This window comes from Emydura macquarii, unplaced genomic scaffold, assembly GCF_026122565.2.
Source record: "Emydura macquarii macquarii isolate MOO-44397 ecotype Brisbane River unplaced genomic scaffold, CSIRO-AGI_Emac_v2 contig_3451, whole genome shotgun sequence".
Taxonomy (NCBI): Eukaryota; Metazoa; Chordata; order Testudines; family Chelidae; genus Emydura; species Emydura macquarii.
Window position 1 is genome coordinate 7,547,667 of NW_027133588.1, and position 18,397 is coordinate 7,566,063.

The following is an 18,397-nucleotide window of genomic DNA, read 5'->3' on the forward strand; positions in this document are numbered from 1 at the left end:
AATACCAAGAGCTCTTCAGAGTGCGCCTCCATCTGTTGGCACCTCTCGTGGCGACGGAGGCGGTCCTTGTTGTCCTCCATGTCAGAGGCATCGAGAAGACGGTCCCCAGCACGGCACCCGGGACCTAGGACGGCCAAGGCACCGCCGGTCTAGTGGCTCAGGGTCCCATAGGGGGGACAGTCGTCAGGACAGCTGGCGCCCCCACAAGGCATCACAGCAGGTGGCACAGTCAGCCCTGGTTTGGCCCTAGGGACAATGGCCACAACAATGGCCTTATTGGGCCCCATAGGGCATCCAGATGGGACCAGGGCCCCAATCCACCCTGTCAACAGGGGTGCAGTCCGTGCCCCCGGCACAGGAGAAGGCCCATAGACACCGTTCCTCGGACGAGGAGTCAAACCCCATGGAGGAACCCTCTATGGGTGCATCCCTTCGGCAGGCAGGGGAGCACCTGCAGGACATGCTCAGCAATCCTCTTCCTACTCCCCGGACGAGGCAGTCTCCCGGGACAACATGGCGCCACTGGAGGATTTCAGGGTGCACCAGGAGCTGCTCAAGAGGGTGGCATCTAACTTGGGGCTGGAGGTCAAGGAGTTAGTGGAGGCCGATGATACCCTGTTCAATATGCTGACGGCGGCTGCCCCAGCGAGAGTGGCCCTACCACTCCATGATAGGGTCCTCAAAATTGTTAAGGCCCTGTGGCAAACCCCTTCCTCGGTCGCCCCTACGGCGAAGGTGGCTGAGAAAAAGTATTATGTCCCGGCCGAAGCGTTCGAGTATCTGTTCACTCACCCAGCCCCAGGAACCCTGGTGGTAGATGCAGCCAACCAGCGGGACAGGCAAGGTCAGCCTGGTTCCACTCCCAAGAACAAAGACAACAAAAAGCTGGATTTGTTTGGGAGAAATATTTATTCCACGGCAGCCCTGCAGTTCAGGATTGCCAACCATCAGGCCCTCCTGGGGAGATATAATTTTAATTTGTGGGACTCCCTCTGGCAGTTTGCTGAGGCCCTGCCCCAGGACCAGGCCGCAGACTTCACCACCATCCTGGATGAAGGAATCACGGTGACACTGCTGACTTGGCATGTAGGGTCATAGCCTCCGTCATTTCCATGAGGAGGTGCTTGTGGCTGCAATCCTCAGGCCTGTCCCAGGAGGTGCAGCAATCGATCCAGGACCTCCGCTTCGATGGGTCGGCCCTCTTCTCCGATCAGACCGATGCGAAGTTGCACGGTCTGAAGGACTCCAGGGCCATGCTTCGCTCCCTGGGCCTGTACACACCCCAGGCTTCCAGGCGGCAGTCACAGCCCCAGGCGCAGCAGCAACCAAGGCCGCCGCCTAGGCCCTTTCAACCCTACAGAAATAGGGAAAGAAATAGGGGGTTTAGAAGATTGAATCAGCCCCCCAGCTCATCCCCAGCCCCCCAGCAAAAGCCCCCCAGGGGGTCAGACAATTGTAGGAGGCAGTTTTGATGGTGCACCCTAGGGTGGTGCCCTTACTGTACTCCTGGATCCACCCCACCCCTTCCTGAACAGGTTAAGGTTTACCTCTACCCCCCCCCCCCCCAACAACCCCTCCCACTGTCCCTCTTCAGGGACCCGTCTCATGAGGAACTCCTCTTGCAGGAGGTGGATACTGTCCTCAACATAGGAGCGGTGGTTATGGTTCCTCAGGGCAGAAGGGGGAAGGGGTTCTATTCAAGGTACTTCCTCATCCCCGAGGCAAAGGGGGTTTGGTACCTATATTAGACCTGCGTCGTCGAAACAAATATGTCAAATGACTCAGATTTCGCATGGTTTTCCTAGCCTCCATTATCCCTTCCCTGGATCCAGGAGACTGATGTGCCGCCCTCGACCTCAAGGACGCATACTTTCATGTGTCCATCATCCCTAGCCACAGACGCTTCCTCTGTTTCATGGTGGCTGGCTCCCACTGCCAATTTACAACCCTGCCCTTTGGCCTATCTTGTTCACCAAGTGCATGGCGGTAGTGGCTGCCCACCTGAGACGAAAGGGTGTGCAAATCTTCCCTTACCTGGACGATTGGCTGATCAGAGGCAGGTCCAGGTCCCAAGTGCAGGAGACTGTGACCCTCACTTGCTCCACGTGCAGCAGGCTGGGACTGCTCATAAGGAGCAGAAGTCCACACTAACCCCAGTGCAACGCATAGAATTCATTAGGGCCACCCTGGACGCTTCCCAGGCCAGAGCCTTCCTGCCTCAGCCACGTTTCGAGGCGATGGTCTCTATCATCTCCCAGCTGCACCAATGCCCCACAACAACAGCCAGGCACTGCCTACAGCTGTTAGGCCACGTGGCGGCCTGCACTTATGTAGTGAGACTAGCTCGCCTGAGGCTCAGACCACTTAGATATGGTTGGCCTCGGTATATGTGCCGAGCAGACACCCATTGGACCGGGTGGTCACAGTTCCCTTGCCCATCTTAGCCTCCCTAAACTGGGGGCGGACTCCCAGGGCAGTGATGAAGGGCGTTCCATTCAGGGAACTGGTCCCGTCGGTCACCCTAATTTCCGATGCATCTGATGTAGGTTGGGGAGCCCAATTCAGCGCCAACCTAGGCACTCAGGGGCTCTGGTCGGGGGAGGACAGGCGCTTGCACATCAATGTGAAGGAGCTGAGGGCTATTCGCCTAGCGTGCAGAGTGTTCCTCTGATTCCTGACAGGCAGGGTGGTGCAGGTGCTGACAGACAACACTGCAGCCATGTTTTATATAAACAGGCAGGGAGGGGCGCACTCCTCGGCTCTCTTCAAGGAAGCCACCGTCTGTGGGACTTTGCCTGAGGCACGATTTCCACTTGACTGCCTCTCACCTCCCGGGAGTGAGGAACGACGAGGCAGATCTCCTCACCACAACTGGTCGCTGCACCCAGAGGTAGTGACTACGATCTTCCGAAAGTGGGGTGTTCCCCATCTGGACCTATTCACGTCGGCCTGGAACGTGAAGTGCCCGAGGTTCTGCTCGCTCCGGGGTCGCGAGACCGGGTCGATTTCCGACGCGTTTCTTATTGACTGGACCGGGACCCTCATGTACGCGTTCGTCCATTCCGCTCCTGCCCAAGGTCCTACTGAAAATAAAGAGGGACAGGGCGGATGTTATACTCATCGCTCCAGCCTGGCCGAGACAGCACTGGTTCAGCATGCTGCTGGACCTCTCGATCGCCCCACCCCTGGAGCTCCCGAAGCGGCACGACCTTCTCTCCCAGGACCATGGTCGCCTGTTGCACCCGGACCTGGACTCCCTGCACCTCGTGGCCTGGAGGCTCTGTGGCTGACGGAGGAAGAGAGCAATAAGTCCTGTTGGGCAGCAGGAAACCTTATACACAGCTCGTGTGTCGAGCTAAGTGGAAACGGTTTACCTCTTGGGCAGAGTCCTGGGGTATTCCGCCCAGCCTCTCGCCTCTGCAGGCGATCCTGGAGTACCTGCTCCAGCTAAAGCTCCAGAGTCTGGTGCTGGCCTCATTGAAGATTCACTTGGCAGCCATTTCGGCCTTCCATCAGCCACTAGAGGGGAGATCCCTGTTCTCCCATCCCATGTCGGTCAGGTTCCTCAAGGGGGTGGAGAGGATTTATCCGCAGGTCCGCAACCCGGTGCCTCCCTGGGATCTCAACCTGGTCCTCTTGAGACTCACTTTGGAGTCCCCCTTTGAACCCAGGGCTTCATGTCCTCTGCTCATGCTTTCATGGAAGGTAGCCTTCCTGGGGGCCATCACCTCAGCTAGGGGGGGTCTCCGAAATTTGGGCTGTGACTTCGGACCCCCCTTATACAGTATTCTATAAGGATAAGGTGCAGTTGAGGCCGCACCTAGCCTTCCTGCCCAAGGTGGTTTCCCAATTTCATTGTAACCAGGATATTTTTCTCCCTGTGTTTTTTCCCAAACCGCACAGTTCGGAGGAGGAGAAGAAATGGCATTCGCTGGACGTGAGACGAGCCCTGGCCTTCTACATCAAGCGTATAAAGTCGTTCCGGAAATCAACGCAGCTCTTCGTCGCAGTGGTGGACCGGATGAAAGGCTCACCTGTCTCCACCCAGCGCATCTCCTTGTGGATTACATCATCCATCAAGTTCTGCTACGAGCAGGCGAAGGTGCCGCTTCCAGGAACCATCACAGCGCACTCAACCAGAGCTCAAGCCTCATCTACATTCCTGGGAGAAGTGCCCCTGCAGGACACCGGCAAAGCCGCCACCTGGTCGTCGGTGCACACCTTCACGTCCCACTATGACATCGTCCAGCAGGCGAGAGAGGACGCAGGATTTGGCAGAGCCGTGCTGAGGGCGGCTCACCAGTAACTCCTACCCACCTCCAAGGTATTGCTTGTTAGTCACCTATAGTGGAATGGACGTGAGCAATCACTCGAAGAAGAAAAAACAGGGTTACTGACCAGTAACTGCTGGGGCTGACAGTGCCACCTGCTTGGACACCTTATGGGGGCGTCGGCCGTCCTGACGACTGTCCCCCCCGTGGGACTGGAGCCGCTACACAGGCGGCCGTGTTTGTCCCGGGTGTTGTGCCCATGCCGGGGACTGTGTTTTCGCTGCCTCCGCCATGGAGAACGACGAGGACCTCCTGTGTCGGTATGAGGGGGAGGGGGACCGCCAAGGGGCAGCTCCGACAAGCCCTCGGCATAGTGGAGAGCCTCGGTGCCGTTTGGGGCTGTGGTGCCGCTGAGAGCGCCGGCACCGCCTGGAGCTGCGGTGCCGGGAGAGCCCCGCTACCGCCGGGAACCCCACTACCGCCGGGAGCCTTGGAGTGCTCTGGAGGGCTCGGTACTGCGGGAAGGAGCCTCGGCACCCAGGACTTGCAGCGCCGCTGACCTGCTGGGGGGAGCGTCCTCGCTCTACCCCCGGTGACCGTCTGGTGGGAGATCTTCCTTCCCGGACTGGGGATCTCCACCGCCCTTCGGGGAACCCCACGCGGGCTTGCCCCGGGACCCCAGCCCCTTCTCCCTCGGCAGGGGGAGGGGGCGGGGGGCGGAGATGGTGTAGGCAGGCCAACCGGGCTCTTGCCGCCTGAAACCTCCGCATTGGCAGGGGCACTCTCCCACTCCCAGGAGTCGGGGGTGGCTCCCTGCTCAGAGATGCAGACCCGGAGGGGACTCGATGGGTCGTGGCTGGGGCATCTCTGTCCGCGACCCTGCCCGTACCCACGGCGCAGGGGAGTGTCCATGCTCCATGCGCTCTCCTCGTCGTCGGCACCGGGGATACTGCTCCTGCCGAGTGGAATCCGGTGCCGATGGTGCCGACGATGCGCTCCGCAGCGAGGGGAGCAGGACGACCCGGACACAGAGCGGAGCACTGTGATAGGAGCAAGGCTTTAAACCTGATCTCTCCGCCTCTGGCTCACTGTTTAAAAGCCTTGCATATCTTACTCTTGTCTGCTGTCCCCCAGGCACTTAAGGTACCGAGTGGGGGGGACGGGGGGTGGGTTAAACCCAGGACATAGCCCGGCCACCTTAAGTCCGTCAGGGACTTCTTCCTAAACTACAGCACTTAACAACTACTTAAACTAACTAGGTACTTTGATTAACAAAGAGATAGAAGAAGGGGAATGGCACTTGGAGGGAGCAAGGCTAGTTCCATCCGACCGTCAGGGGTGGAAAGAAGAGACTGAAGGGGCATGGGGCCGGCAGTGCCTCATATGCCGCGGCATGGGCGCAGCACTCCAGGGGGCACCAGAGCCGGCCCTCTGGGGTCTGCTAAGGGGGAAAAAGTTCTGGGAACCGTGTACGGTGGCATGCACTCAGCTATAGTAGAATGGACATGAGCAACATGTCTCGAAGAACATCAGTTACTGGTAAGTAACCTTGTTTTTCTCCTTGGTTATAAAGACCTGTATGAATTTCAACATGAGAGCAGAAGATCCTCTGTAAAAAATTATTTTAAAGGAGTTAGAAAAAAATCAGGGCAGCCTATTTAATGAGTGCTAGAAAGTGGAATTTGTAACGGTATTCACTTAAAAAAAAATTGACTGTCTTTTGAAGTAACTTCTCAGGCTTAATAGGAAAGTGATTTAGTTTTGTTTGTAAATGTTTAACTTTAATTAACCACTGAAATATTAGTGTTCAAAGTGCAGAGGAAATGTAATTAAAATAAAACAATGATTTATATACATTTTCTTTGCAGCTGCAGCTAGAAAAACAGAAGGGAGAAATTCTCGGGGTGGTGATTGTGGAATCAGGATGGGGATCCATCCTACCCACAGTTATCCTGGCTAACATGATGAATGGAGGCCCTGCAGCTCGTTCAGGGAAACTAAGCATTGGAGACCAGATTATGTCAATTAATGGGACCAGTTTAGTTGGTCTTCCTCTTGTAACATGCCAAGGGATCATAAAGGTACCCAACTCATATTTTTATATATGCATATTTGTAGAGTGTACGCCTCCAGGGATGAGATGATGTCTTTATAAAGTGCTCTAAAGTTTCTGATGCTTATGTGTATTAACAATCTTGCACCAGTAAAACGTGAATTATAGACTCAGACATTTCAGGTCTTTGCTTGGAACAGATTTTAGTAGGAACAAGCGAGTGAAGGTTCTGTAAGGAAGCATAGCTGCAAGAGTATTTCACAAAGACTAAAAAGAGACAGATCGTGCCGCAGATATCTCCTAGACCTAGAATGTACTACATGTGGGTCTCCACACTTAACAGTGGGAGGAAAACTCAGATGCATCCACAGCACTGTCCTTCCTACAAATATACAGAAGCCTTCCTTTTGGAGTCCAGGGTCCATGCAGGTTGAAGGGGTGGTGGACTGGAGGGAAGAGATTGTTTTATTTTTGGGCACTGTTGCTAGCACAGATTCAGCAGCAGCTGCCAGCTATTGGTGACAACTTGCATTGTGCCATGTAACTCTGATCAGAACGAGTCTAATTGACCTGGTGCTTAAAACTGTCATAGACCTTAGGGCCAAAAGGATCATGTAGTCTGACCTCCTTCACCCTATAGGCCACAGAACTTCACCCACCCTCTCCTGTAATTTGCCCATAAACTCTGGCTGAATTACTGAAATCTTCAAATCTTGTTTAAAGACTTGATTTTAAGACAAATCTTGATTTAAAGAGACTCCATCGTTTATTCGACTTCAAACCAGCAAGTGACTTGTGCCCCTGCTGTAGAGGAAGGCAAAAAACCCCAAGGTGTCTGCCAATCTGACCTGGGGAAACATTCCTTCCTGACCCCAAATATGGCGGTCAATTAGACCCTGAGCACGTGGGCAAGACCCAGCAGCCAGACACCTGGCAAAGAATTTTCTATAGTAACTCAGAGCCCTCCCCATCTAGTATCACATCTCCGGGCTTTGGAGATATTTGCTAATAGCAGTTGTGGATGGGCCATATGCCGTAGTAGGCAATCTCATCATACTATCCCTCCATAAACATATCAAGCTCAGTCTTGAAATAAATTCAGGTTTTTTTGCTCACGCTATTCCACAGATTTTATTAGCACATTCCTCCTTTTTGTGCCAAGGCCGTTAATGAAGATGTTTAATAAAATTGATCCCAAGACTGGTCCCTGAGGAACTCCACTAGTTACCCAACTCCAACCTGACAGTTCACCTTTCAGCATGACCCAATGTAGTCTCCATTTTACCAGTTCCTTACCCACCTTTTGATTCTCTCATTAATCTCCATTTTCCCCAATGTAATTAATAATTTCCCGTGTGGAACTGTATCAAATGCTTTACTGAAATCCAGGTAGATCTACTGTATTTCCTTTGTCTAGATAACAGGTTTTCTTCTCAAAGAGATCAGGTTGGCCTGGCACAATCTACCTTGTGTAAAACCATGTTGTATTTTATCCCAATTACCGTTTACCTCTGTCCTTAATTACTTTCTGTTTCAAAATGTGTTCTAAGACTTTACATACACTTGAGGTCAAGCTAACAGGCCTGTAGTTTCCCAGCTCGCTTTTGGTTCCTTTTTTAAATGTAGGTACTATGTTTGCAATTCTCCAGTCATAGGGTACACCTTCTAAGTTTACAGATTCATTAAAAAGCCTTGCTATCGGGCTTGCAATTTCTTGTGCCAGTTCCTTTCATATTCATGGATGGTGGTTATCCGGGCCCCCTGATTTGGTTCCATTAAGCTAGTTTTGGCTTCCACCCCGAACGTGGTAATTTCTACTTTCATGTCCTCATTCCCATTAGCCACTCTGCCTCTGCCCCCAAGCTCCTTATTACTCTTATTCAAAACTGAGACAAAGTATTCATTTATGTATTGGGCCATACCTAGATTATCTTTAATTTCCATCCGATCATCAGTTTTTAGCAGTCCCACTTCTTCTTTCCTTGTTTTCTTTTTATTTATATGGCTAAAGAACCATTTAACATTGCTTTAATTTTCTTTGCAATGTCCAACTTTGCTTGGCTTTTAGCTATTCTCACCTTTTTTCCCTACACTTTCTGATCTACGAGAGGTTGTTTTCCTTCCTGATCCATCCCATCTTCCGTTCCTTTCAGGCTTTCTCTTAATAACCTGTTTGAGATGCTTGTTCATGCAGTTTGGTCTGTAACCTTTCCCTACATTTTTCCCCTTGCTTTGGATGCTGACTCCAGGCAGTTCCTGCAACTTTGACTTAAAGTAATTCCAAGCCTTCTCCACCATCAGATCCTTGAGTTCTTCAGTCCAGTTCCATAACTAATGCCCTTAATTTTTTAAAGTTTGCCCTTTAAGGGTCCTATTGCAAACCTATTTTTGTTTGTTTTTGCATTTAGTTTAAACCGAATTAATTCATTGTCACTCAAACAAAGGTTGTCCTCTGCAAGATTGTCAATTCTTCTATGAGGTCCTTTCTACTTATCAATACCAAATCTAAAATGGCTTCACCTCTTGTTGGTTTGGTGATTATTTGGTGAAGAAATCTGTCAGCTGTCACATCCAGGAATATCTGGGCCCTACCATTATTAGTAGCACTTCTCCTCCAATTTATATCTGGGAAATGAACATAAGAATGGCCGTACTGGGTCAGACCAATTGTCCATCTAGCCCAGTGTCCTGTCTCCTGACAGAGGCCAGTGCCATGTGCTTCAGAAGGAATGAACAGAATAAGGCAGTTTATTGAGTGGTCCCCACCCCCCTGTCATCTGGTCCCAGGTTCTGACATAGGTTTAGGGACAACCAGAGCATGGGGTTGCATCCCTGTCCATCTTGGCTAATAGCATTAGCATATCATCCATGAACTTATCGAATTCTTTTTTTGAATCCAGTTACACTTTTGCCCTTCACAAAATAACACTTCCCTATTCATTTTCTCCACGCCATTCATGGTTTGATAGAACTCTTATCATATTGCCCTTTAGTCATCTCTTTGCTAAAATGAACAATCCCTGGTTTATTAATGTCTTGGTATGGAAACTGTTCCATACCCCTTATCATCTTTGTTGCCCTTCTGTTTACTTTTCCCAATTCTAATACATCTTTTGAGATGGGACTTCAAGATCTGCACATAGTATTCAAGGTTTGGGCGTACCATATATTTATTTCATGGCATTATGATATTTTATATCTTATCTATCCATTTCCTAATGATTCCTAATGTTCTGTTAGCTTTTTTTGACTGTAGCTGCACATTGAGCAGATTTTTCAGAGAACTATCCCTGGTGACTCCAAGATCTCTTTTTTGAGTGGTAACAGCTAATTTAGACGCTGTTATTTTTTATGTGTAGCTGGGATTATGTTTTCCAATGTGCATTGCTTTGCATTTATCAACATTGAATTTCATCTGCCATTTTGTTGCCCAGTCACCCAGTTTAGTGAGATCCCTTTTTAACTCTTCACAGTCAGCTTTGGACTTAACTACCTTGAGTAATTTTTTATTGTCTGCAACCTTTGCCACTTCACTGTTTTCCTCTTTTTCTAGATCATTTATGAATATGTTGAACAGCACTGGTCCCAGGACAGATCCCTAGGGGACACCGCCGTTTACTTCTCTCCTCTGTGAAAACTGACCATTTATTCCTACCCTTTGTTTCCTATCTTTCAACCAGTTACTGATCCATGAGAGGACCTTCCCTCTTATGCCATGACTGCCTACTTTGCCTAGGAGGCTTTGGTTTGGGACCTTGTCAGAGGCTTTCTGAAAGTCCAAAAACACTATATCCACTGGATCACCCTTGTCCACATGCTTGCTGACACCCTCAAAGAATTAATAGATTGGTGAGGCATGATTTCCCTTTACAAAAGCCATGTTAACTCTTCCCCATCATATCATGTTAATCTGTGAATCTGCGTGTCTGATAATTCTGTTCTTTACTTATAGTTTCAACCAATTTGCCTGGTACTGAAATTAGGTTTACTGGCCTGTAATTTGTCAGGATTACCTCTGGATCCTTTTTTTTAAAAAATCAGCATTTTCGTTGTTGTGTGCTTGCTTGCTTGCTGTGTGCCTGCTTGACTGAAGTTTATTGTGTGGTCTGTTTGGGGGGCTGTGTGCTCAACCGAGCAGCCTGCTAGGTAAGGCTGAGAGCTTTCACCTGAGATTCTAGCCTGCCATTCTTTGATCCCTAATCCCTTTTGGATCCCTTGACAAGGTGGCAGGGCTAACTCAGGCAGAAGAGGGGTTTAAAAAGCCAGCTCATAAGCGACCAGAGGAGCTAGTGAACAGGAGCAGAAAACGGGAGTTTTGAGAGGGACTTTAGAGACAAAACATTCTCTGAATTTAGGCTAATAATCCTCCGCTCACCTATCCCTACACACACACACACACACACACACACACACACACACACACACACACACACACACACACACACACACACACACACACGAGAGAGAGAGAGAGAGAACCCTGCAAAAGTAAAAATCATGGAGGGAGAAATCCAGCAACAGAGTGGGGGCTAGCCAATTTATTGCACTAAACAGCAGGGATGGATTACCTGCCTTGTGAGCATGTGGCATATGTGTGCCTTTGATGCAAGCAGCTCATGGCCCTCAGAGAGTGAGTACAGGCAGTTGCGACCAGAGTGGCTGAACTGGAGGACCTAAGGGAGACAGAGAGGTACACAGAATAGACTTTCCAGGACTTGGTGAATTGCCTGCTGGGTGTGAAGGTTGCTATCCCCTAAAGACATCTAAACAGATTTATGTGCAGTGCTGAAGAAGAGCCAGTGGTCTCGTACACATAGGTACGAATCACATAGGGAAATGTAGGAGAGAGAGAGCCTGCAGACTTTTAGGTAAGAGATTAAAAGCCAGGAGCTCCACGATTGCATTCTCTGAAATGCTTCCAGTTCCATGCGCAGGGCCAGTTAGAAAGGCAGAACTGCAGGGTCTCGATGTGTGGATAAGATGATGCTGTTCAGGGGAGGGATTTAGATTTGTTAGGAACTGGGAAACTTTTGGGAAAGGAGGTGCTGACACAGGAAGGGATAGGTTCTGCCTAAACCAAAACAGAATCAGGTTACTCGCATGTAAAATAGAGGAGTTTTTAAACTAAGGGCTGGGGAAAAGCTGACAGATGTGGAGGAGCCCATGGTTCGGACAGACACATCCCTTAGGGGGAGGAATTATTAAAGGAGAAACTCTAAATCGTAGTAAAGAAGAGAAGATAGAATTTGATAGAGTACAGGTAGGAACAGAAGAGAAACTGTCCAATGAAAGAGTCCCATTCAGCTGCATCACATGAAGACAGACAACTAAATATTGACAAATGTTATAAGTCCTTGTGTAAAAATGCAAGTCTAAATACTAAGAGGGGTGAAATTCAGTGCCTGGTATTAGATGAGGACATTGGTAATTAGTCTCCCATAATCACACAATTCCCAGTGGTAGTATTTAATTAAAATATTGAAAAGGTCTCTATATATCCAAATCAGATCCGGGATCTATAGCAGACCCTAAGCACTATCCGAGTGGAGCTCTGCTATCTTTCTTCCCTAAAGTGATTTTGACCCAAACAGATTCCGTTTTATCCCTTCCATTACTTCTAATTTCTTTACAGTCTGCCGTGTCATTAATGCACAATGCTACTCCACCACCTTCAATTTTACTTGTGTCTTCCCTGAACAGTACATACCCTTCAATAACTGTATTCTGGTCATGACTACGATTATACCTAGTTTTCATTATCCTTATACCATCTGGTTTCACTTCCTGCACCAGTAGTTTGAGTTCCTTCATATTGTTACCCAGGCTCCTTGCATTGATGTACAGGCACCTTAGTTGTTTTTGCTTGGCTTCGCCCAGATTCTTCATCTGATTAGGTACAGTCTTTTTATTGCCAGTATTGCCTACCTGACTGTTACTTTCAGTGCTGTTGGCACTGTCTATTCTCCTACCCTCTGTCGTTCCTTTTGGCATTGCATTCTCTTTTACTTGATTTTTCCTCCCGATGAATGTTAAAATCAGGTGTGGAGATTACATAAGCCATGTCCCAACCATCTCCGCCGAATTCCTAGTTTAAAGTTCAAGTGGGCCAGCCTCCACTTAGTCTGTTACCCTCCCTACTCAGGTGGAGTCCATCCCATGAGAACAGTCATCTGTGAATGCCTCCCAGTGGTTGAACATCCCAAAGACCTTGTTACAGCAACGCTGCCAGAGCCCTCTGTTGATTATTATAATCTTGTCTCACCTTCACTCTCCTCTTGTAAAGACAAGTGGAATCCCAACGAAGATCACCTGAGCCTCCATTTCTTTGAGTCCTCCCCAACCTGGTGTAGTCTTCCTAGGTGTGCCCCCGTGACAGTGCAGCAGTATCATTTGTTCCCATGTGAAGGACAATCAGTAGATTCTTTCCTGTTGCCATTAGGATCCTCTACAGCTGCAGGTCCATATCCTCTGTCTTAGCTCCCAGCAGACAGCACACCCATCTGTTCTCCGGATCAACTCTGGTGACAGGCTGTCCGTTCTTCTTAGTAGGGAGTCCCCAGTCACATATATCTGCCTCTTCCTGGTGTTGGTGCAATTCTCTGGCCTCCCCCTTTCTGTTCTTTCTGGCTGCAAGTTGTCTTGCCTTTTGTTCCCCCTTGCAACCTTCTGTAAGTCATCCTCTGTCCTCATGGGGCTCCAGACTCTGACTGTCTCCATTGTCTTTTCCCCTCTTCTTGTAGACTAGCAGATCTTCTATTTGCGCTTGTTCTCCCAGCTGTTATCGCCTGCCTCTCCCTTTCATTTTCCAACTCAGCAAGCCTGTTCCTCAGTTCTGTTTCTCCTTCTCTAGCCTGTCTTTTCCTCTGCCTTCTTATAATCACATGCTTCCACTGGCCACTTTCCTCATCTAGCAGTATACCCTTACAGTTCTCTGATCCAAGCACACACCTGCAAGTCTTGAGGTTTCCCGTTAGCCCCCCCCCTCCTTTCATCCATTATCCTCCAAATCCCCTTCAAAACTCAACCATAGTTTCTAGATGCCTCTCCAGACCTCAGATGTTCTCTTCCATTGGATCTATCAGGCCACACATCATAGAAACGAAACATCTTTCAGGTACCCCCTCCAGAATAATGTAGATGCTGCAGCTTCCACATCCAGTCATCTTCATTGGGAGCCAATTAGCACTAGGACCCCAAGCAATGCTAATGAGGTTGGAGTTGGTTCAGTATTATTGTTGGTACACAAGGGAGGTAAGATAAGAACCAGGAAGCAAGACAAAGACACAGGGACATTATATTTCCCTGCTGTGACTTTATAAAATATATTTTCAAGGTGAGACAAACCTTCTAAATCCTCCTGGCATGTTGTCCAACAAAACTGATCTTTAACAATTACAAAGGGCTGTGAGATCCTTGGATTGGAGGTGCTGTATAAGAGTGAATTATTATTGTTGGTAAGGTTTTGGGATGGCCAGCTGGACTGATAGTTTGGAAAGAGTCCCGGACTTCTCTCCTCAGGAGCAATAGGATAATTTTCATTGTGGAATGGCAATATGTTCCTTCCTATGGGGAGTCCGATGTTAGTTGTATTTGCGGGGGCGGGAGGGGGGTGTAGGTACAGGGTTTCCAGCTCAGCTGCTTCACATACTTCCAGTGAGGAGAGCACCAAAAAAAGAATGAACTAAGAATACTTCAGCAAAAGCTAACGTTTGGGATATTTTTCAGGGTCTTAAGAACCAGACACAAGTGAAACTGAACATTGTCAGCTGTCCTCCTGTTACAACTGTCCTCATAAAACGACCAGACCTGAAATACCAGCTGGGCTTCAGTGTACAGAATGGAATTGTAAGTTTGTACTTTCATTGTTTATGGCTTTTACCTGGAAATATGCTAAAAAGCTGAATAACTGGGCTATTTTAAAAAGCTAAATTGTGTGCTTTATGTGAACCTTTTGAGCTTCCTGACTTATAAAGTAGAGACAGAATGTTACATCTGTATGTTGTGGAGATAAGTGTTTGTACACTCTGTATAATGTTTGTTGGAGGACGTACCCAATGCAAAGTACAGTTTGATTTTTAGGAGTTGGATGTCCTAGCAGCTGTCTAGCAGAAGGAACAGATGGCTGGGTGAGGGAAGCAAAGTGAGAAGCTGCTGATGTGGGGCATGTGGTAACCTAAAGTCAGAAAGTCCGTGTTCCTGAATTCATTGCTGCTGATGCACTTGAAGAGAAGGGACTGTTCATAGCCAGTTACATTTTGTGTAGAGCTTGTATGTGTGCTTGAGTCATCACCACTCATTAACGAAGACCTTCAGTATGGGTACAGACCTTCAGTTTATCTGGTCTGTACCCATATTCCACAAACACAGGGCCTCAGTTTTTGCATTTTGATCCCTTGATTTATCAAACCTTCTTAATAAATCTACTCTTTAATCTACTTATTAAATCTACGTTTACATCCTCAAATTTACTGCCCTCCCTTTGTGCTTCCTCTGATCTACTATATGCCACATCCTCCACTTGAATCAACTCTCCTATGTGGTGCTGTGCCCCGTGAAACCTTTCCATTAGCAACATAACTGCTCACATGTTGTTGGTAACATCTGTAGTGATTCACCATTCTACGTTCAAAGGATATTGCAGATGTTCAGTAAATAGAAGTAGAAGCACTGAATGGAAAGCTTTTTAAAAAGTCTGTGCCCAATACACACATGGTGAAACCTACTTACAGTGGAGTCTTTGGAGGAAAGGGCTCACTTTCAGAGGAGTTTCACCATAAATAGAACATCTGCCATTTAAAAGAGGGAGCTAGGAAATGCCTGCTTCTTTTCTTCCACCCACCCTGCCAGCAGGATGGGTTGGATGAATGGACTATAAAATGGATAGAGAACTGGCTAGAGCATAGGGCTCAACGAGTAGTGATCAATGGCTCCATGTCTAGCTGGCAACTGGTCACAAGCGGAGTTCCCCAGGGGTCCGTCCTGGGCTGGTTTTGTTCAACATCTTCATTAATGATCTGGAGGATGGGGTAGATTGCACCCTCAGCAAGTTTGCAGATGACACTAAGCTGTGGGGGTGGGGAGGTGGTAGATACCCTGGAAGGTAGGGATAGGATACAGAAGGACCTAAACAAACTGGAGGATTGGGCCAAAAGAAATCTAATGAGGTTCAACAAAGAAAAGTGCAGAGTCCTCCACTTAAGAAGGAAGAATCCCATGCACAGCTATAGACTGGGACCGACTGAGCTGGGCAGCAGTTCTGCAGAAAAGGACCTGGGGGTAACAGTGGATAAAAAGCTGGATATGAGTCAGCAGTGTGCCTTGGTTGTCAAGAAGGCTAATGGCATATTGGGCTGCATTAGGAGGGGCATTGCCAGCAGGTCACGGGAAGGTGATTATTCCCCTCTATTCGGCATTGGTAAGGCCGCATTTAGAGTATTTTGGGCCCCCCACTACAAAAAGGATGTAGACAAGTTGGAGAGAGTCCAGCAGAGGGCAACAAAAATGATGAGGGGGCTGGAGCACAGGACTTATGAGGAGAGGCTAAGGAAACTGGGCTTGTTTAGTCTGCAAAAGAGAAGAATGAGGGGGATTTGATAGCAGCCTTTAACTACCCGAAAGGGGGTTCCAGGTAGGATGGGCTAGGCTGTTCTCGGTGGTGGCAGATGACAGAACAAGGAGCAATGGTCTCAAGTTGCAGTTGGGGAGGTCTAGGTTGGATATTAGGAAAAAGTTTTTCACTAGGAGGGTGGTGAAGCACTGGAATGGGTTACCTAGGGAGGTGGTGGAATCTCCATCTTTAGAGGTTTTTAAGCTGAGGCTTGACAAAGCCCTGGCTGGGATGATATAGCTGAGGTTAGTCCTGCTTTGAGCAGGGGGTTGGACTAGATGACCTCCTGAGGTCCCTGCCAACTCTAATATTTTATGATTCTAACTGCCTCTTTTACTCTGTTGTTTAGGTATGGTGGTGGTGTTTTTGATCCCCTTTTTACTGTTTTATTTTTATTTTGGGTATACATTTAATTTGAGCCTCTGTTATGGTGGTTTTAAACCGTTTCCATGCAGCTTGCAAGCATTTGACTCTTGTGACTGTTCCTTTTAATTTCAGTTTAACTCATTTTTGTGTAGTTCCCCCTTTTTGAAGTTATGCTGCTGTGGTGTGTTTCTATGGTATTGTCTCCCCTACATGGATGCTACATTTAATTACCTTATAGTCACTATTACTGAGTGATTCAGCTGTCTTCAGCTCTTGGAGCAGATCATGTGATCGATTTAGGACTAAGTCAGGTAGTGCTTCTCCCCTTGTAGATTCAGGACTAGCTGCTCTAAGAAACACTCATTAATGTCCCCAGTACATCTGGGGTTAGTTGAAATCTCCCATCATTACTGGGTTTTTTGTTTTTGTAGCCTTTCTAATCTCTCTGAGCATTTCACAGTCACTGTCACAATCCTGGCCAGGTGGTCAGTAGTATATTCGTACTGATATACTCTTATTAGTCAAGCATGGCATTTCTGTCTGTAGAGTTTGTCCAGTAGTTTAGTTCATTTAAGATTTCATTACATTTGACTGTGTGCTTTCTTTCATATGTAGGGCCATTCCCCCGTCAGTGCAACCTCCTGTATCTTTTGTACCCTGCTATTACCAGGTCCCACTAATAATCATGATGCTACCAAGTTTCTGTGATGCCTATTGTATCAATGTCCTCATTTAACACCAGGCACGCAAGTTCACCCATCTTAATATTTAAACTCCTAGCATTTGTGTATGAGTGCTTATAAAATGTGTCATTATTTAGTTGTCTGCTTTCATGTGATGTAACTGAATGGGACTCTTTCGTTGGACTGTTTCACTTCAGTTCCTACTTGTACTTTATCAACTTCTCTCCTCTCTTTACTAGGCTATAGAGTACCCCTTTAATAAATCCTCCCCACAGGGATGTGTCTGTCTGAACTGTGTGTTCCTCCGCCCCTCTGAATCCCTTGGAGACAATTCTGGAGTGAGCTTGGGCAGAATGGGGGAGCAGTGGGCACGGATGGGAGCATGGGAATAATTTCCCCCAACTCCAGTCAGAAAAGCTAATGCAAACGGAGGCACACATCTAGTGGGAGGAATGATTTCTCTGCCTCTCTCCACTTCCTTCACCCCTGCACCTCCACCTGTGCACACGTTTACCACCTTAACCGAATTGATTTTCAGGAAGTCACAGGTGTTTCAGTTCATGGTGGTTTATCGCCACCTAGTGGACATTTACCATATTCACCATTTGGTTGGTGTATGGTCGCAGTTGGAATTGGTCTCAACATTTACATTAGTGTTCAAAATGAAGTAAACAATTCCCCAAACAAGTCTCAGCAGTGACAGTAAGCAGTGGAGAATAAGAAGGCCCTGCAACACAATTCAGTAATGACAAGGCGCAGTTGGGATTTGTAGGCCAGTAATCAGTGATGGATATGCACGCTGATATTTTAAAATACATAACTCAAATAATGCAACGCTCATCGTTTGACACTCTTTTAAAAAGCAGAATTTTCTAATGACTAGATGTGTGATTATAAAGGATCACTGGCTCAAAAAAATAAAATCCTTAGGCACTTTTTCCTCTGGTTCAGCATTAGCTCAGAGAAGGGATAACTTGCCTGAATGGCTATAATTAAATGTCCTGCACTTCTATGCCATTATCTTGTTATGCATGCATCTGCTAGTTGTTTACATGCCTCATCAGAAGACAGCCTTGTTGTATTTGCTTTCATTCTGCATATCTCCTTTGTGCAGGATGTAAAGCCATTAAATTCCTGAATGGTCTGTAAACAACCTGAATATATTTAATTAAAAAAAAAAAAGCAAGTCTTTTAAGCTGGGTTTTGTTCCCACAGCACATCAGGCAGATATGTGGGGTGGGCGTGATGAAAAGTAGGCTACTGCAATGCTTCCCTATCTCTGCAGAATGTAATTTACTTGCTCATTGCAGAGCTGTGGTCTGGGAGACACTTTCTGGTGCTCTGCAAACAGATTGCTGGTCAGGTTGTGCTAGCTTCCTTCCTTTCCAGCTGAGGGAACTGAAGCAAATGGGAAAAG

At 47.7% G+C, this 18,397-nt stretch overlaps 1 protein-coding gene across 6 annotated transcripts in view; it reads left to right on the forward strand.

Moving 5' to 3' along the window:
* APBA2 (amyloid beta precursor protein binding family A member 2) overlaps nt 1-18,397 on the forward strand; it is a 221,691-nt gene that overhangs the window by 160,584 nt on the left and 42,710 nt on the right. For all 6 annotated transcript variants that reach the window (XM_067534558.1, XM_067534553.1, XM_067534557.1 and 3 more), the window contains 2 exons: nt 6,140-6,352; nt 14,050-14,169. In XM_067534558.1, the coding sequence (XP_067390659.1) occupies nt 6,140-6,352; nt 14,050-14,169 (333 nt within the window). The remainder of the gene's footprint in view (nt 1-6,139; nt 6,353-14,049; nt 14,170-18,397) is intronic.